Source organism: Conger conger, chromosome 2 (assembly GCF_963514075.1).
Source record: "Conger conger chromosome 2, fConCon1.1, whole genome shotgun sequence".
NCBI classification, from domain to species: domain Eukaryota; kingdom Metazoa; phylum Chordata; class Actinopteri; order Anguilliformes; family Congridae; genus Conger; species Conger conger.
The window spans coordinates 67,169,906-67,190,325 of record NC_083761.1 but is presented as its reverse complement, the minus strand read 5'-3'; the positions used below and the strand labels follow the sequence as shown (position 1 = coordinate 67,190,325).

At 44.1% G+C, this 20,420-nt stretch overlaps 1 protein-coding gene across 1 annotated transcript in view; it reads left to right on the top strand.

Moving 5' to 3' along the window:
• Positions 1 to 812: 812 nt before the first annotated feature.
• Positions 813 to 20,420, top strand: part of myo15b (myosin XVB) — a 39,672-nt gene continuing 20,064 nt past the window's right edge. The window contains exons 1-23 of the mRNA XM_061230489.1: positions 813 to 3,395; positions 3,978 to 4,042; positions 5,004 to 5,067; positions 5,208 to 5,317; positions 7,835 to 7,909; positions 8,099 to 8,192; positions 8,403 to 8,506; positions 8,743 to 8,806; positions 8,879 to 8,992; positions 9,126 to 9,287; positions 10,111 to 10,224; positions 10,342 to 10,400; positions 10,631 to 10,754; positions 11,497 to 11,592; positions 13,863 to 13,994; positions 14,595 to 14,720; positions 15,182 to 15,259; positions 15,828 to 15,976; positions 16,169 to 16,214; positions 17,432 to 17,556; positions 17,798 to 17,915; positions 18,436 to 18,611; positions 19,319 to 19,409. Of these exons, the coding sequence (XP_061086473.1) occupies positions 813 to 3,395; positions 3,978 to 4,042; positions 5,004 to 5,067; positions 5,208 to 5,317; positions 7,835 to 7,909; positions 8,099 to 8,192; positions 8,403 to 8,506; positions 8,743 to 8,806; positions 8,879 to 8,992; positions 9,126 to 9,287; positions 10,111 to 10,224; positions 10,342 to 10,400; positions 10,631 to 10,754; positions 11,497 to 11,592; positions 13,863 to 13,994; positions 14,595 to 14,720; positions 15,182 to 15,259; positions 15,828 to 15,976; positions 16,169 to 16,214; positions 17,432 to 17,556; positions 17,798 to 17,915; positions 18,436 to 18,611; positions 19,319 to 19,409 (4,869 nt within the window). The remainder of the gene's footprint in view (positions 3,396 to 3,977; positions 4,043 to 5,003; positions 5,068 to 5,207; positions 5,318 to 7,834; positions 7,910 to 8,098; positions 8,193 to 8,402; positions 8,507 to 8,742; positions 8,807 to 8,878; positions 8,993 to 9,125; positions 9,288 to 10,110; positions 10,225 to 10,341; positions 10,401 to 10,630; positions 10,755 to 11,496; positions 11,593 to 13,862; positions 13,995 to 14,594; positions 14,721 to 15,181; positions 15,260 to 15,827; positions 15,977 to 16,168; positions 16,215 to 17,431; positions 17,557 to 17,797; positions 17,916 to 18,435; positions 18,612 to 19,318; positions 19,410 to 20,420) is intronic.

Sequence of the window (20,420 nt, the reverse complement as noted above, 5' to 3'; positions counted from 1 at the left end):
CTGTAATGGAAGACACACTTTCACTATGTGGCTGTTTGAGTATGTGGGCATCATTTGGGCGAAGCTGGTTGTTAAGAAGAACTGATGTACGATTTAGTGTAGTGTCTCATGAAAATCTAGGTGTGCGGCCAGGCGAAATTTGTAGTCCTGCTGGGTTTCTAAGTTTGAAAAGGAAAGACACAAATACAAATAGACGGTAACATTTATGCAAGCAGAAAATGTGATAACAAAAACATGATTAGGTGTGATTTAATAGCTATAGCAAATACATTTAAGTCAAGCTGAATCTGGCTGAAGTGATGCAGGTGAAGGAGGCCTCCCAGGATGGTTACCTCGATGGCCCAACAGGGTGTCTGACCTGAGCATGGACAGATACTGGAGTTAATGAAACTGAAACTTGGTCTTTCTGATGACTGAGTGTTAGCCCTGAAAGCTTCTTTCACTTCAGCTGACATACATGTTATATGACCTGTGTGCCTGAGGATTATGTCTCAGTCTTTGGTTCCTCTGTTATTTGAAAGAGGTCTGGTTGTGTTGGGCTATGTAATAACATACAAATGATGTTGTATTTTCCATATAGCTTTGGTCTATTAAAGCTGGATGAAGCTGTCTTTGTAGAGCAGGTCAATAGATGATGACAGAATGACAACGGATGAACCATACTGAAATTGAATCATACGACTGTTTACTGAATAGCAATACACTTTATCTTTCTTCTTTCTTTTTCTGTCAAAAAATGTTTTTTCCTCTCTGCAGATAACCACAGGAGTGTTATTACCCTGATATTTTTAAGAGGGAAAGTGACAGTGTCCATGGCTCCAGCTAAATCAGCCCACAATAACAGGCAAAAGACAAAGGCACAGCAGCAGAAAACAGTGGGCAAGAGCCGTTCTGCAAAGACTTCCCAGGAGGATGCTAAGGTTGACTGTGGGAAAAAGAAGGGCAACAATGAACCTGCCAAACCAGAGAATGCAGCATCAGGCAAGTCCAAACTTGCCGTGAAAAATCAAGGCAGGAAAGATGAGTCAGAGACTAAAGGAAACAAGATAAAGAACAATGAGGCTGGGAAGGTAAAGAGAGATGAGAAATCAAAAGTGGCACCGACTAAGAAGGAAGCATTCAAACAAACAGGGAAAGGGAATGCTCTGAATGGTAAGACAAAAGAGACAAGTAAAGAGGCTGCAGGTAAAGGTGGCATCAAGACAGCTGTCAATTCTAAACTTCCTTCCAAACAGGTGAAACAGACGGGTGCTGTGAAATTTGGGAAAAAGGAGGTACGTAGGGTAGTAGAGTCATCAGAAGAGGAATCGGAGAGTGAGGAGGACAGCTCAGAGCCAGAGCCGAGCACCGAGAGTCCCGAGGCCAGCGACGGAGTGGAGGAGACAGACGATGAGGAATCTGTTGGGATGGAGGTCGATAAAGCCTGTCCTGAGGAGGAGCCACCGGACACAGAGAATGATGAGGAAGAGAACGAAGCGAAGGAAGAGGATGTCGATGAACCCGCAGCAAATTCCGTGCCCAGGGGAGAGCCAGAGGAGGAGCCCAGCAGCAGCAGTGGAGACGAGTCCGAGTCGGAACAGGAGCCCAGGCATAGTGACAATGCAGAGGAAAACAATCCCCCCAGCAAGAGCACCGTCTCACCGAAAAAGGCTGGACCTCTCAAGCTGACAACTCATTTACTTGGCCAGGGAGGGAAGGTGAAATCTAAGATCCTTCTGAAAAAAGAGACTATTCCAACAGAGAAACTGAAACCAGCACCTGCAGCAACCAAGACCTTCCGGATGAAAGGATTAGTCCTGCATAAGAATGTCCAGGACAAAGGCAAGTCTCAGATCCTACAGTTAGCGAAAGCAGCCAAGACGACAAAAGATAAACCTCAAGCAGACCGGGAGGAAGAGAAAACAGCCTCGACATCCAAATCCACTCTTATCAGCCCATCCCATATGATGCTCATGAAATTAAAGAAGAAAGATGCCAGAGCCAATCAAGATTCCATAGCGGAACCGGCTACTGAAGTGCAAACTGGGGGGGCTACCAAAGGGAAACAGAGCACTGGTCAGCCACAAAATATTGGGCTGGTCCTTGGAAAGGTCAAAATGGCATCTTTACGCTGCCAGGCCAGGAAAAAGCAAAAGGAGTTAGAGGAAACAGCAGCGGTTGAACATGCAGAGGAAACATCTTCTCAACAGACAGATAGCCTCATAGCTCGTCGGAAGGGCATGGCAACTTTGCGGCGTGTCTCTGGCTGGATACAGAAGAAGATCCCAACCAAGAGCGTCCACATTCAGGATAAGGTAACTGCTCTTTCCCGGGCCGTTAGCGTCTCCACGTGGCTCACTACTCAAGCTCTGAAACGCCAGAACAGCACCACAAGCTCCAAGAAGAGCCTGTTCCGTCAGAGGATGGCTATGCGTTTTGCTAGTGCCACTAGCCTGAAGAAAAAGGATCAATTGCTGGAATCAGAAGCAAATTTGACAATGGAGATAAAGGCTAACCCTCAGGAAGGCCATGTAGCTGTGGAGGCCGAGGCACAGGAGGACTCATCTGATGATGGCAGTTCATCACAAAAGGCCAGTGAGAGCCAGAGTGAAGCAGAGGAGAAGGCCAATGCTGGAGATGCCAAATACGCCATTGTGTTTCCCAGAATGCACAAGATTGGCAAGGCCAAAGGAGGTTCACGTGCTTCCACCACCAGCACCACCAGCGTCAGCACTGAGCCGAAACGCGTGCCCCCAAAACCAGGTGCTCGCCTGGTCCTCCCCGTGAAGCCTGACCTGACTGTCCTGAAGTCAGTAAAACGGAACATTGCTCTGAAAGAACCTGTCAAGAATGTTGGCCCAACTGGGAATGCTAGGGAGAAAGAACCGCAAGGGACAGTGGAGAGTAGAAAGGCTCTTTTGGAAGAGAAAGAGGGGCTTAGCGCTTTGCAGGCAGCTCGGGGAAAACTGGCCCCCTCACAGTTAAAACTGACCAAACTGACTATACCCAAACCTCTGGCTGGAACTGGATTAACACTGGCACAGGGCAGCAATGAGAATGACAAAGAGAAGCCAGATGGTAGTGCTGTGGAGGCCGAGGTGAATGGGCAGAGGCATGTGTCCTCCTTCTATGAAGAGGAAGCTGACCGGGAGGTTGCGGAGCTGATGGGAGAGGGCGCTTTGCCCTCACCGAGGGAGGTGCACTGGGCCCAGGGTCGCCCGATACGCAGTGACCCTCACGACTGGCTGCGAGCGGAAACCCTTCTGCCCCACCAAACCGTGGAGAAGCTTACCAAGTGGACTGCACCCCAGGAGACTGAACAGTCCCAAATACACCCAAACTACAATGGCAGGGGACCCTGGGAGGCAGAGGATGCTAGTCAGAACATGCTGGAGAGCCGGCTCAGCAAAACCCAGGTATTCCAATGGCGATTAACTTTTCTGCTCATTCATGTTAGTTTTGGGAATGAACATGACCACTTACAGCAGCATTTTGGCTTATTAATTAAGTTTAGCTTATTGACATATTATTTAATCAATCAATACTGATTCAAATAAGTAAAATTCTCTGACTTTTTACTGTAATATAATTCTGTATTTAGCTATTTACTGTATTCTACAAAGCTCTTGGTTCAATTTTGTATGTAAATCATTCAATTCTTGCATGTGCTTGTGATGGTATCTGGGAAACAAATTAGCCAAGTGACAAGAAATAATTAATATTTAATAGTATTTGATATGTCACAAGCCATGCCAATTTCATTCACATGGTTGCTCTGTGAATGGATACACTTCTGTTTTCCAAGCTCCTGTTCTCTCCCAAACATGCATTCTCCTCAGCTCCATGCACCCATTGTCCAGTTATTATTAACTTCATATCGGTGGATGTGTATGGTGGTATCAGTTTCATTCTGTGGGAGGGGCTATGATGTGAGCTCTGGATCTGTGCCTCCCTGAGCCTGTCACTAACGGCTGCTCACGCCCTGCTCCCGGCCCCAGGTGCAAATGCCAGGGAGCACCCAGGCTGTGGAAGTAGACGAGGTGGAAGACCTGTCGCAGCTGGAGTGAGTAATACTGTGACTGGGCCAGTCTGCCCCCTAGAACCATGGCCCATGGGCTGAACCCAACACACCACAGATATGACATATTACTTTGACTCTATATCAGTGAACATGTGGGATTGAAAATACAAGTACAAGCAACTCAGTTAACAACAGAGAAACATTTAATTCGCATCTGTAACAAATATGCCCTGTTTATGATAAATGCTCTTTCTGTGGTCTTTCCTGTTGAAAAAGCTGAATGTACAGTACTGTGCAGAAGTCTTGGGCACCCTAGACTTTATTATATATATGTTTACTTTCTTGTGTATGTTAGTATAAAGGAACACATTTGAGATTTCCAAATATTTAATTTTACAGGGACATTTGTATATTTAATCTAAAAAAGTAACATATTACTGTAATTGACTACTTTTTACATAAAAACTTCCAGGGGTAAATCCAGGCTCTCTGAGATCAGAAACAAGGAGCCAAACAAAGTCTGCAGAAGAATGGTGGCGAGTTCAAAAACATGCTTGGAACAGCCTCCCTGCTGATTGTCTTATAGAACTGCAAGACAGCGTTGGCTATCTCAGAGAAGTGATGCAGTTTTAACACCAAAGCGTGGTTACAAAAAATATTGATTTGATTCAGTTTTTAACTGGTCTGCCAAATTACTAAAATGTAGTGTAAAATGTATAGTACGTTTATTTAGGACCTTTCATTGAATTATTTTTTAAAGAATCTTATCAGTACAGAATGTTATACAGGTGCCTAATACTTTTGCACAGTACTGTACATTGCTAATATACTAAAAGTTGTGAACAGTGCTGTCAAAACCTCCAGTGAGATTCAATTAAAAGTAATCATGTTGAAAATATTGGTGTGAAGATGAGTTTGAGATGTCCTTTGCAATCACATCATCAACTGACTTCTTGAGTGGATCAGAAATTGAAACTAATCAGTGGGCTGCCTGTGTTCATAGAGAGGTGTGTGACAGCTCTGTGCTTCTGAACCTTAAGAAGAGATTCCACCGAGACTTCATTTATGTAGGTGCTACCTATCTTCGCCAAATTTGGCCTTTCTCTTTCTTTTTCGAATGTACAATTTTGAAATCTTATTCAATCTGTGCTTATTATTTATTTTATTGTATTGCTAATTGTATGATATCTCCTCTTAAATCCTTCAGACCTACATAGGGAACATGTTACTGTCTGTCAACCCCTTCAAGCCCCTCAGTATCTACTCAGAGGAGCTGAGCCTGCAGTACCAGGGGAAGGAGCAGCGGCGAAACCCACCGTGAGTGCTGCTCTGTGGGTGACCCAGCACTGCTCTGTGGGTAACCCAGTGTTGCACTGTGGGTGACCCAGTGTTGCTCTGTGGGTAACCCAGCGTGAGTTGGACTACATGGGTAACCCCAGGAAACCCTACAGTATTAGCTTCTGAGCTTCTGGGAGAGGCATGGTTTGAATGAGACATCAATTCTCTATTATAACACCTCAATAGTGATCCATAAGCACATACAGCTAACCAATCCACAGATCTGAAGGGTCGTCCTTTATAATCAGGCAATTCCTGCAAGGAAATGACCCCCAAGGCTAACTCTTTAATTGTTTGTGCTTGCTCTGAGACAGTGTATGTGTGACAGGAAAACTGGCAGTTTCCATCAATTCTCAGAACTTCATCAGGCATATTATTTTCCTATATGGATGAAATCATCATGACAGCAAATAACTTAGTTCCAGGTGGATAAGGTTGAGGAATGTGAATAGCAGGCAGTGTTTTCTGACATTTAACCGAGATACTAACGTGGAAAGTCTATGTTGGAATATAAAAATAATTTTATGAAAACTGAACAAAATTGTTTTAGTTATATGATTTATATGAGACTAGCTAATGTAACGTTAATGTTAGATGTCAGCACCCTCCCTATCGTTGTAAGTTAGCTCACATCAGCAAGCCAACATCATTAACATGAATATCCAGTGCAAATAAGATAGCTAGCATTATTGGAAACCCTATTACGATAACATTAGTTAGCCAACTAGCTAGTTTTGGTGGTAGTTTTACAACCGGCAAGTTCGGATTTAACGTTTCATGTAAAGTTATCATCCCAGTGTTTCTCTGTACGGCCGCCAATGAGCGCCTGGTGTTTATTAGCTAACATTAGCTGCCAACAACGTTTGTGAAGGACATGAGCAATACAATTAGAAGTTCTGTTTTCGTTTTGTTTCCGCCCCATGTTTCTGAAACCCATGTCTGGTGTCTCAGTCCAGCTGTCATTGATTGTGCCAAGCACCTGAGGCCGCCCTGTAAACGGACGGTAGGATCTGGGTTTTCCTCCCTTTTAAGAATCGGATAAAGCTCAATCCTCTGTGTGCCAGATTACATTTGGTATTACAGTCCCACACAAAACGATTTCGGCATAGCTAACTAGCTAACTGTTTCTACACAGCTCTGGTTCAGTCGATGTTTATGTAACATTACTTCATTCCGTGGCTGAGTGGCCACCCGGAAGTATCTCAGCGACCTTTGTTTACAAACATTCTGATTTCATCTTATAGTGAATGGCCCAGAAACAAATAATTAGATGTTGTCCACAGTACATAATTACCGTAAATCCTCAAATTGTGGCCGGGGTCCTTTTATTTACTTAGGCTGCACAAAGCACAGGCCTTTATTTGGGGCAGGCTTGTATTCGAGGCAGGCCTTTATTTCTTATTAGGCTTCTGTTGTATAATTTTATTCTTAGAAATAAAGTAAAAGGCTACACTTAAAGTGGGCCAACACTGTTCAACACTTCCTGTAACCGTTCAGAAATCAATTAGTGTCGGCTAATCAGGAACACTGTTTGGTAAGTCATAGTGTCACTCTAAACAGAAATATTCTCAAACACAATAAATCACATGGAAGTCCAGAATCCATAAAATAACAACTTGCCAGACACGCCTTCATGAACAATAACAAATTATCGCAGATAACAGCAAGTTAAGGATCTTTTTTTTTTTCCTAAAGTGTGTTTTATTGTGAGACATGCGTTTCGTTTGGAGCAACATACCGGTAGGCTGTCAAAAGATTTTCGCTTTGGTTTGGGATTTAATTTACTTTTGGACTGTTTGATTCTATTGCTAAATGTTGGGACTGATGGGCACTGGAATCTGGGGGGTATTTGATGGTTCACTGTTAAGTTTTATGTAGTTGAAAGAGTGTCGGGATTTCCACCCGTCTGTTTATTGCGAGCCAAGGCAGCCGCTTTCATTCATTCATTCATTGAACGTGCGCTGTGCTGTAAATACATGGAAACCTTATTGCGTAGCCTAAATTTAGTTAATTTTTCATTTTGCCTGATTTACTTACTGATTTTATTAAATTCGTAGGCTGGAATGCCTCGCGGCAACAAATGTGTTTAAATATATACTGCTTCAGCCTTTGGCAAGCTACTCAGAAGGGGGCGGCAAGCGACTGGTAACTTGAGAGCTACGTGTTGGAGACCCATAGTGTAGGACAACGACTTTTCATTGGCAACAGTATTAAACCAACCAACAATATAAAATATTAAGAAGAGCTCTTTTATTTCATTGAGTTAAATGGAAACAATGTCTTCTAGTGCTCATGGACTGATAGCCCTACTGGTAGGCAATATTACCTTGTAGTTGTCCGAATCAACCACGCCCCCGGCTTTTATCCGAGGCCCGGTTTCAAATAGAATCCCGGACACAATTTGAGGATTTACTGTTAGTCCATAATTGCTCATTAATTACACTGTTGATTTTGTGGTACTTTGTCAGTTTCTGGGTGTCTGTATTCTCTGTGCAGTCATGTTTATGCCATTGCGGATGCGGCCTTCAGCCAGTCACAGAACTCCACCCAGGAACAGTGCATTGTCATTAGGTAGGGCCATCATCCCTCATTTGCATATGGCTGCATCTCTGTATCTCTGTCTGTCTGTCTATCTGTCTGTTTGTCCGTCTGTCTGTCTCTCTCCCTCTCTGTCTCCCTCTCTCTCTTTCAGTGTGTACTGTGATATTCAGTAAGTGCGATGGATGGAATTTGTATGCTGATTTACCCCCTCCCCCATAGTGGACAAAGTGGTTCTGGAAAGACAGAGGCCACCAAGCTGATTGTACAGTACCTGAGCACCATGTACCAGGGTGAAACTGAGGGCCTTCGTCAGGTCTGTCACACAATTTCACACCCACATCCTACACACACACACAAACACATGCGCACACCTTCTCACAGGCATACATATACACACTGCACCAGGCAGACCATGATACTTACTGGCAATAGCTACAAACATATTAAACACAATCAAACATGGCACAAACAGGAACAATTCTATATTACTTACTCTTTATTGCTCTCTCTCTCTATCCCTAAGCCCATGGAAGTCTTACCCATCCTGGAGAGCTTTGGCAATGCCAAGACCATCCTCAACAACAACTCCAGTCGGTTTGGCAAATACCTGCACATACACATTCGTCAGTGAGTCTGAATTTCCATTGTTCTACTATTATAGCTGTGGAGCAATTAATATGATCATTGTCATTGGTCATGTACAGTCAGTAGACACATTAGCGCAAGACGCTCAAGGGCAAGCGAGGCAAATAAATAAGGATGAATAGAATGAAATTTCAGGGGCTAAATATAACAAAAAACAATGCTGAATGATGTGTGAGATAGAACCCTGGACCTGCTGTTGTGTTTTATTTGGTCTGCAGTGGTGTGGTTGTGGGGACCTCGCTGTCACAGTACCTCCTTGAGAAGTCGAGGATTGTCTTTCAGGTGAGCCTACATGTACATTCACTCAAAATACTCTTACTAAAATGAGTTATGTGCAGCCATTATTTCCTTTAGGCCAATGGAGAGAGGAACTACCATGTGTTCTATGAGTTATTGGCTGGGATGAATCAATGGGACAAGCAGGATCTTTATCTGCAAGGAGCAGAAACCTACTATTACCTCAATCAGGTGGGGTTCAGTAGTAAAGTATATTTCAATGTGTGATTTACAATTTTACCACTAAACCATTTCTGCTGGGACAAAGGTCATCATTCAGCTTTACACTGTTGACTTATTCTGCTTCCTGTCTGTGTGTGGTCAGGGCGGAGCCTGTGAACTGGAGGGGAAGTGGGACAAGCAGGATTTCCTGCTCCTTATCCGATGCATGGAGACAATTGGTTTGCACCCCGATCAGCTCTCCACTATATGGGCTATGCTGTCATCTATTCTGCAGCTGGGCAATATCTGTTTCAGTTCCTATGAGGTGTGTATTCTGCACTACCACTCCTTACTCTCTTATAAACTATGAGTTAATAAATAGCCAAAATCGTGACCTGCCAGTTGTGAAAATCTCCAGTGTTTGCTGTGTATATTCCAGGGAAAAATATACCTGTATTGACTTAAGCTGCACAATAAGCTATGCATATTATGTGTAAACATGTATTCAGGCCATTACTCACATGCATATTGGATAGAAAGGTATTATTTATGGGGACATGTCATATATGTGTGTGTACTTGCGTGTGTGTGTATATGTGCATACGTGCATGTGTGCATACTTGCATATGTATGTGCATGTGTGTGTGTATATGTGTCTGTGCATATTTGTGTATGTACGTGTGTGTGTGTGTGTTATTGTTTGTGTGTATTTGTGTATGTGTACACGTGTGTATGTGTGTGTACTTGTGTGTGTGCATGTGTGTGTGTATGTGCGTACGTGTATGTGTGCATACTTGCATATGTATGTGTGTGTGCATGTATGTGTGTATATATGTGTGTGTGAATATGTGTATGTGTGTGTGTGTACACGTGTGCGTGCATAAGAGGCGACATGGTTCAGGCAGTAAGAGCAGTCGTTTGGCAGTCGGAGGGTTGCCGGTTCGATCCCCTGCCTGGGCTGTGTCGAAGTGTCCCTGAGCAAGACACCTAACCCCAAAATGTTCCTGACTTGCATGGCAGCCAATCGCCGTCAGTGTGTGTGCGTGTGTATGAATGGGTGAATGAGAAGCATCAATTGTAAAGTGCTTTGGATAAAGGCGCTATATAAAGCCAACCATTTACCATTTACCATTTACGTGGGATTGCAGAGTGAGTCTCTGGAGGTGGCGCGGATATTCAGCGAGGCTGAGGCCAGGCGCGTGGGCAGCCTGCTGCAGGTGTCTGCCGAGGCTCTGCAGACCGTCATCACACACCGCGTCACGGTGAGAGCTCCAGGCTGCACCTCCTGTCCTGCACACTCATCACTGTACCCAGTTATTAGTGCCTAATTACATGCATCTGGCCATGGATTAGTGATAATGCAATCTGTTCTGCCGCAGGAGACAACCTATGATAGAATCTACAGCCCCCTGTCCGTGGAAAGTGCCATAGAATCAAGGTACCACACAGTGTATGGCACCATAGAGAGTTGTCACCTGTTCCCTTAGTAAAAACATTTAGCTGATGCTAAAATTGTGTGTTGTGTAATGATGCAAATAGGTCAGGCCTTTGCCTAGAGGAAACATGTTACGTTTTACATGTTATGGTGATTTTAGACTTATGTTATTTTAAGGCTGTGAAATCTACCTATGCATGCAGTCCTGATAAACACTGTTCCATCACCCTCAGGGATGCCATTGCCAAGGCCCTATACTCTGTGCTGTTCGATTGGCTGCTGGACCGCATTAATGAGTGGCTGATCCCCACTGAGATGGACAGCACTGTGGGCATTGTGGACATATACGGGTTTGAGGTGTGTGTGGTGTTTATACTTCTCACACTGGCTCTGCTGCTCTTTGACCTATTGGATGTTTGTTTTAAAGAAGAACTTCATAAAAACATTCAAAGAGGTTATTTTTTACTGTAGTACTAACTACAATTTTGTACCTTTGCTGTCATTGTGTAACTATATTGGCCCTCTCAAAATATGTTGTCATGGAAATTGGAGATAGAGCTTTTTCCCAAATGTCAATGGAAGAGTTTTTCCATTGAGTTTTTCCTTGGTGCAGGCAGTTAAATGCTTAGTGGAGCTCTGATCCCATTCGAGCCATGCAGACTGTGATGAGCAAGCAAACCTGCACAGGTGGAAAATCCAGGTTCAGGAAGTAAAAGTCCTTCCAGGTGTTCTGTTCCAATCTCATACAGTTGCTCATTAGTGCAATTATTTAGCCAGGTTGTAGAACTAATTAGTGAAATCAGCTAGCGGAGTTCATGGGAGGAGGAACCACATGGCAGGACTTTTACTTTCAGAACCCTGGACTTTCTGTGGCAATAATACAAAAAATTGTTTTTTTTAGAATTTCTAAGCAATTATTCATAAATAGTATTTTCTAGTTTGGGTATTTCTTTCAATAGCTCTTATAACTCATTGAATTGGGCTATGTGTTGATCAGATTATACCTTAGTCAGATAACTCTGTGGGTATCTAGGCTCACATGTGCTCTCTATCTTCCTTTGATCCTTGTTGCTGGTGACAGTTAACTGTTGTATTGCAGGACCTGGGGATAAACAGCTTTGAGCAGCTCTGCATTAATTTTGCAAATGAACAGCTTCAGCAGTTTGTGAACAAGGCTGTTTTGACCCAGGAGCAGGTGAGTGCTTCAGGGCAGGTGGGTGGGTGTCACAGTCAGGCTCAAATGTCAATGTACCATTGTGTCCCAGCCTAGGATTTTAATTTTCTCATTACATTACATTACAAGGCATTTAGCAGACGCTCTTATCCAGAGCGACGTACAACGAAGTGCAGATCAAACAAAGTACAAGTGCGAAGAGGACCTGAGAGGACAGTACAGTTCCGAGTCCTAGTGTAACCATACAGATACAATCGGAAACCCTTGAAGAATACATCAACTTCCAAAGTAGCATACCACAGTTGGCAGCTAGAATACCCCGAGTACAACAACATAATAGCTAATAAAAAATTTTTTTTAAAGTTCCATTACAGTCTATGGCATATATAAGGCTAATCATGGTGGTGAGTTAGGGAGGGAAAGGTGGAGCCTGAAGAGATGAGTCTTCAGTCTGCGCTTGAAAGAGGTCAGAGACTCTGCCATTCTGACATCCACCGGGAGGTCATTCTACCACCGTGGGGCCAGAACAGACAGCAGTCGTGAGCGTGAAGTGCAGGTGTGGCGAGGGGGAGGCGCCAGACAGCACGAAGTGGTGGAACGGAGGGGTCTTGCTGGTGTATAGGTCTTGATAAGTGATTGAATATATACAGGGGCTGATCCCTTAATTGCCTGGTACGCGAGCACCAAAGTTTTAAATTTGATGCAAGCCTTAACAGGCAGCCAGTGGAGGTTGCTGAGCAGCGGGGTGACATGTGAATGTCTGGGAACATTGAATACCAGACGGGCTGCTGCATTCTGGATGAGTTGTAGGGGTCTGATGGCAGATGCTGGAAGGCCAGCCAGCAGAGAATTGCAATAGTCCAGGCGGGACAGGACCATTGCTTGGACAAGGAGTATGTGGTGAGAAAGGGTCAGATTCTCCATATGTTGTACAGGAAGAACCTGCATGCCTGGGTCACCGTAGCAATGTTCTCGGAGAAGGACAGCCTGTTGTACATCACCACTCCAAGGTCTCTTGCACTAGGGGATGAGGTCACTGTGGTATCCCCTAGTGAGATGGAAAAATCGGAGAAGGGAGTTTAGTGTGGAATGTTCTACACTAATTGGTCAAGTATAATATGATATTATACAGTAACATGGCAAAATGCAGTGAGAAATTCAGAGCATGTAAGTTGCCGTGCAAAGAAGTCAGTGTGAGTAGTGACACTGCAAAGGCAGAGATAATAGCACACACGGTCTCCCAGCGTGTGCCATCAAGCCCCTCCAACTGGTCCAGAATGCTGCAGCCCGCCTGATCACCAGTCAGCCCAGGTCGGCTCATGTCACCCCGCTTCTCATTGGCCTCCACTGGCTTCCTATTGCCGCACGCATCCGTTTCAAGGCCCTAGTGTTGGTATTTCAGGCTGCTAAGGGGACTGCCCCACCTTACATACAATCCTTGATCACTCCCTACTCCCCAGCTAGACCACTCCGGTCTGCCAGCTCTGGTCGCCTTATGGTTCCCTCTCTACGTGCACCCGGCGGTCGAGCTGCACGTTCATGCCTGTTTTCCGTTCTGGTTCCTCAGTGGTGGAATGACTTGCCTACCACTGTCAGGACCGCAGAATCCCTCCCCCTATTTCGACGCAGACTCAAAACCCACCTTTTCAAACTCTACCTTAGTCCTCCCTCCTGATTTCCCCCGCCCCTCCTTTCTGATATCCCTGTCCTTGTCTAACCCCCCCCCAAAAAAAAAAAAAAAAAAAAGTGCACTTATGATGACGACTATGTTTAGAACAGCATTCCATGTGTGTTTTTCTAGTTCTGGATGTGATGCTTTGACTTATGGTAGAACCTATGCACTTGTAAGTTGCTTTGGATTAAAAGCGTCTGCCAAATGACAAAAATGTAAAAAATTTAATGTAAATGTAGACCATCTGCTTCTTAAAGGTACAATTTTTGTGTTAAAACATTGTTACAAGACCATTGTAAATATTTTCCTATCATTGAAAAAGGCTCACTGACATGTTGACTCACCTTCTACCTGTGTTTATAGTCCTTAAATTCTTGTTTCAAAATATACAGTTGACGGGCTGTCACTCTGTACCAAAACAGTGTTGTGGTATGTAGGTGTTTGTTGCTGCAATTTCTCTATTGACCATTAGAAGTCTGGTCCAAATGACCTATTGTACCTTTAATATAGCTTCTTGAAGGTGAATGGTATATCCCTCTGTCCCCTATAGAGGTCTTAGTGATCCACCCTTCCCTGTTTTTACTCTTCACCCCCTGTTCCTCCCTTTCCGGCCCCACAGGAGGAGTACAGAGCGGAGCAGATCCAGTGGTACCCCATGCCTCTCCTGGACTTCCACTCCTGCGTGGACCTCATCTCCGCCCGGCCACACGGCATCCTGCGCATCCTGGATGACCAGACGTGCCTCCCCCAGGTGCCCGAACGCAGCCAACCTCATTTACACGTGCCATTCTATGTGCCGTTGTAATCAACCACAGTGCAGTCTATAAGTATTTGGACAGTGGCACAATCTCTGTTCTTTTTTTTTTTTTATAAAATAAGGTTCATGTGCAAACTGTCACCTTTAATTTGAGGGCATTTACATCCACATCAGGTGGTCCATGTAGGAATTACATCCCTTTTAATACATAGTCCCTCCATTTTAGGGGACCAAAAGTAATTGGACAGTTGGCTTCTCAGCTGTTTCTGATTAGTCAGGTGTAGTCAATCGCTTCCTTGCAGGTATAAGAAACCTTTCAATATCTAGTCTTGATTCTAGGCTTTTTATTGCCTTTGAACTCTGTTATTGGCATTTGTCAATATGAGGACCACAGTTGTGCCAAGGACAGTCAAGGAAGCAAATGTGTTGGAGTACAGAGCCAAAAGAACAGAAATTGTACCATTGTCCTAATATATATGGACTGCACTGTACATGCCTTGTATTGTATGCATCTATACTTTTCCCTCCCAACTATACTTTTCCCTCTTTTTTCTCTGTTGCTCTCTCTCTCTACCCTCCCCCCCCCTCATCTAGGCCACAGACCACACCTTCCTCCAGAAGTGCCACTATCACCATGGAAACAGCCCCTACTATGCTAAGCCCAAAATACCCCTGCCTGTATTCACAGTTTACCATTATGCTGGAGCTGTCACCTACCAGGCAGGTAGCCCTCACAGAGGACACTAATGTATGGAACATCTCCTGGATTCATATGGACAGAGGCATACTGGTCAAAATGATTAAGTTGATGGAGAGTCCAGCACACTTCAAAATAATATTTAGTTAGACCATGCAGCAAACATTTCTTAGCCCTGATCCATATGAAATCTTGCAGAAATTGGTTTTCATTATATTCATTGCCATACCATACCACCACATGTTTTGTCACACAAAGCAAATCAAGTTTAAACACTATCAAATATTATGTTCTGATATGTCATATTTTGATGGTGTAATGGACCTACTAATTCTCCTTGGGAAAACTTTGGTTTAGAATGTGTCATGGCATGCCAGTTTGACCAGGTAACTAGCCTTGCTAAGTTATGTTTTTATCAAAGACCTACATAAAAATTACGTCAATACAAAGTCATACATACAGTCTAAATGTATCTCCTTTCTAGGTGCACAATTTCCTGAACAAGAACCATGATCAGTTCCGCCCAGAGGTACTGGAACTCTTTGCTCGAAGTCGACTGAAGGTGAAGTATTACATACATTTAAAGCATATCAATTTCATTCTGATTATTATATTCCAGATAACATGCATTATCTGACTATAGGAATATGTAAGTGTCATTTCAGCTGTGGACAGTCTGTTACAGTGCATGGTGTATGTTTTCTTTTGATATACAGCTCTTTTTATTTCAGCGTTTTTGATTGGCCCATAAACATCTTTGTGCAATGGATATTTTAACGATATTTCTCATGACCTGTTGGCTTTACAATGGTACAGAGGCATTCCCAGTAGGTTTGAGTAAAGCAAAAAAACAATTAACTTCAATTAACTGTATGTTGCAAAGTTGGCAGTATCCTTAATTGCACACAAAAGAAAATAGAAAATAGAAAAAGAACTCCAGAATGAATTCTTCAATATCTGTGGTACAACTAATAGCTAATGTGGCATCAATGGGTCTGGTGGCAGGTGGCGAGACTGAGATATGTAGAAGGACATCATCCACATAGCTGTGGAAATGGATTAATTCCATGCTTGTGAATGACACCTGAACTTCAGGAAGCACAGAATTGTATGTTCTTTTTCCTGGGCAGATGGTGTCTAGCCTGTTCCTCAAAGTGCAGGAGAGGTATCTTCAGCAGAAAGAGCTGGGCTCCAGAGGAAGAGGGCCCAGGCTGCAGGCCTCCACGGTCTCAGCCCACTTCCAGCAGTCCCTGACTGAGCTGATCACACGACTGGAGAGGTCACACACGCACAAACTATTCAATGTTTTATATTCAATGTTGCTTTTATTTTAAGGACTGATATTAAATGCTTTATTGGTAATTGGTACTGCTCTACTGGGTACCTTTTCTTTGGTCATTATCCCTCCCTCATATACAGTCAGACTATGAACACGCCCTAGTCTATCTGAATGCTCTCTCTCTGCCTTCAGGTGCAAAACTACCTTTGTCCGCTGCTTTAAACCCAACTATATGAAGGTAGGAAGCCAAGTGTGTTGACAGACCTGGGTGTGGACTTGAAAGAATGTGTAGGCCACGTCAATAGATAAACAGGGTATGTAGCAGATCACTCCATAAATGGATGTATATCTTTATATTAGGTTTGCAAACAGTGCTGGGACACAAACACATAAACAGATTAGATCTTATCTAAAGGAACCTTGCAGTGAATGCATGTCCAATAACTCATGTTGAATAAAAACATTGTAACGGGTTTGGAGATGTCTCCCACATATACTGCATTTCAACAAACTCTGTATAAACGTATTAACAGATCCACAGGGCTCTCCTGTTCCTTATGTCTCTATTACTATAGATGTGTGATTCATGCAAATATCCTTTCACAATAAATGTTTATTGTCTGTAATAGCTTGATAATAATAACTGGCTTGGGTCAAATGCATATCAGTATTTTCGATTACTGTTTATTGAGGTTATAGAGTATTTCAGGGCGGCCTGTAGCGTAGTGGTTAAGGTAAAGGACTGGGATGGGACTGGGACTGGGATCGCATGGTCGGTGGTTCTAATCCCGGTGTAGCCACAATAAGATCCGCACAGCCATTGGGCCCTTGAGCAATGCAATCCCCTGCATTGCTCCAGGGGATTGTCTCCTGCTTAGTCTCATCAACTGTACGTCGCTCTGGATAAGAGCGTCTGCCAAAATGCCAATAATGTAATGTAATGTAATTTCCATTCAGGAAAGTATTTGGAAAGCATTCAGGTATTATATATAGTATGGAATAACAATGAACGCATTTTTAATATTTATTTTATGTATCTATTATATGGATCCATTATGTGCCTATTTAAACAATACAAAGAATCCCATGTTTGCAGTGAGTCATTGTAAAGTAATGCTATTCCTCCAAAATCATTAGGGCTTTAGAAAGAGTTGGCAGTAATTCCACTTAGGAATGTGTGAACCCTATCACTTGCTAACTTTGAAACTATGAAGTATTTAAGCCTCCAAAATGTAGTCATGTGAATTTAAAAATTACTTAGGAAATATTTTATTTGTATATGACAAATTTGATTTTTTAAAATTATTTTAAATGCTAAAAGATTGTATTCTAAAATATATATGTTATATGACCCAGTTCTGGGTGGATAGTGAGGACTCACTTGTTCAGATTGAAGGATATTCAAGTGCACGTGCATGACCCCATACTGTCTTGCTTTTATCTTTTTGTTCTCAGCTGCCGGGTATATTTGATTTGGACTATATGATGTTGCAGCTGAGGCATGCTGGAGTAATGGAGACTATTCACATCCGGAAGGAAGGATTCCCTATTCGTATCCCTTTTACCTTCTTTATGGAGAGGTACCTCTCGTCTCACGAGTTTGCATCTTATAACTGAAAAACAAAATAGCTCTGCTCTGTGCACTTTTTATCTTAACCTCTACTGACTGACTGGTAAACCTGTTTAATGGAAAAGTGGTCAGCCTTTCCAACATGGCACCCAACTGAAATGTATGCATTACGTGTAGATAGCAGCTCTCTAAGAGTTTTCTCTCCCGCCTTCTTGTTCTCTTCCCATTGCACTCTTTAACTGGACCCAAAGGTACAGTGTCCTCCTGCCACAACGCCCACCCCACCTCTCAGAGAAGCAGCAGGTGGTTGCCCTGCTGGACACCATTCCAGGTGCAGAGGACGGGCAGTACCAGCTGGGGCTTACGAAGGTAGCATGGTCCTGCTTGTCTTCTTTCTCTTTGTCCTTCTCAATCTAAGGTACATGTATGTATCCATTCAGTCAAATGTATAATGGCTGAATTAATACACTCTTAGAAATTAAGGTACAAAAAGTGCCTAAAAGGTACAAATGCCTATCCCTGGGGTGGTACCCTATATGTACATAGAATTGTATGCATCACTTAATTTATACCTTTTTCATTTAAAAAATGTACTAATTTCTACCCAATGAGAATATTTCTGTACTTTCAGGGTACATTTGGGAAATTTGACGCTTGCAGAACATACACTATCACTATTTCTGAAAGTGTAGATACTGTGCATAATTCCCAGGCAATTATCATTTGAGCTAATAGATTTTATGAAGTACACACAAATAAGACATTTAGAGTTATAACTTTAATCCTGGAACATTTCTGAATGTTTCATAATACATGTGATGAGGCTTGTTAAGGAGTAAGACCGAGCAGGGCCATCATCCCCAGTCTCGGCTCTGCTGCTGCTCCTCAGGTGTTCCTGAAGGAGGCGCTCTACCACCAGGTGGAGGACCGCTGGAGCAGCACCCAGACCTGGGCCGCCATCACCATCCAGCGCAACATCCGCGGCTTCATCTGCCGACGCAACTTCCGCTTCTTCAAACAGAAGGCCATCATCCTCCAGTCACACATCCGCGGGCACCAGGCCAGGTGAGAGCAGGGTAGGGGGCACAGGCATCAGGCCAGGTGAGAGCAGGGTAGGGGGCACAGGCCAGGTGAGAGCAGGGTAGGGGGCACAGGCCAGGTGAGAGCAGGGTAGGGGGCCACAGGCATCAGGCCAGGTGAGAGGAGGGTAGGCGGCACAGGCATCAGGCCAGGTGAGAGCAGGGTAGGCGGCACAGGCCAGGTGAGAGCAGGGTAGAGGGCACAGGCCAGGTGAGAGCAGGGTAGAGGGCACCAGGCCAGGTGAGAGCAGGGTAGGGGGCACGGGCCAGGTGAGAGCAGGGTAGGGGGCACAGGCCAGGTGAGAGCAGAGTAGGGGGCCACAGGCATCAGGCCAGGTGAGAGCAGGGTAGGGGGCACAGGCCAGGTGAGAGCAGGGTAGGGGGCACAGGCCAGGTGAGAGCAGAGTAGGGGGCCACAGGCATCAGGCCAGGTGAGAGCAGGGTAGGGGGCCACAGGCATCAGGCCAGGTGAGAGCAGGGTAGGGGGCACAGGCCAGCTGAGAGCAGGGTAGAGGTCCACAGGCCAGGTGAGAGTAGGACAGGGGTCTGCAGGGTAGGGGTCCGTGGGGGGGGGGGGAGGAAGGGAGGACCCTGAAGCAGCATGTGGGGAGAGGTGGACTGTCTGAAGGGGTTTTTAATTCCTCAGGTTATGACTGAAAGCATAATGATGGGGTTTCCCCCTCTGTGAGGCAGGAAGTACTACAAGAGGCTGAAGCAGTCCTTCACGCAGTTCTGGGCAACCATGATGATCACCAGAAACACCCTCAAGAGGCAACAGTGGAGGGTGAGTAGAGTAGCTCCCCTTTTCCCACATGTTCACAAACAAATGCACGTGTACATACACACACACACACACGTACATACACACACACACACACGCACACACACACACGCACGTACGCAAGCACACACACACACTCATGCATGTATGCATGCACGCATACACACACACACACACGCTTATCAGTGCTTATCAGTGTTCCATGTCTCATTGGGCGTACATATAATTTGCTCCTCTTGCAAGAGCTCTGTAAATGATCCATTATCTTCCCTCTGTGGTGTTTACTGCTTTCACAGAAACAGTTATAAATTCTTGCCCTCTTACACGTCATGAGAATAGACTCAAATGTGTCGATGATTTCAAGTAAACGAGCCTCACCTTCCCGCTTCTTTTCCGCCTTGATATGCAGGCGGGTCGGGGCCCAAAGGACTCTATTAAACCCTTTTCTTTATTTTATCATCTTTAATAGGTAGATTATTATCAACCTTTATTTGATTATACATTAGATGTAATTCAATATTAGTGACATATTAAAGTGAATGCGGTGTTTCTGAATTGGCAGTGTCGAGCGTGGGGGGTCTGTGCGGTTGTTTTGAAGCTGATTATGGAATTTCTTCCATTCTTTGAGTCTTTCCATTCTATTCTCTCTTCACTGCACCCCTGTCTTTGTGCACTGCCCCTATACCACGTGACTTATTTCATGGGCACACCCAGCGAGAAACACTGTCCTGAGCAAACCATGGGAGGCAACCTATCGCCACAGAAATTGTCCTGGCACGTTCATAAATGATAAATCATTTTGTGAAACGTGCTTTCTGAATGGACTGAATGGAGATAAGCTACCCATACAAGATTGGCTATTGACATTTCATTCGTGGCCAGGATAACTGAAAGAACAACAGGCAAAACAAGAAACGCAAGTCACCTCTCACAGAATGATACTTTTTTTGGCATAAAGCATGTGTGTGAAAGCGAATAGGGACATATCAGTCTGTAGGATAAATCCAATTTCAG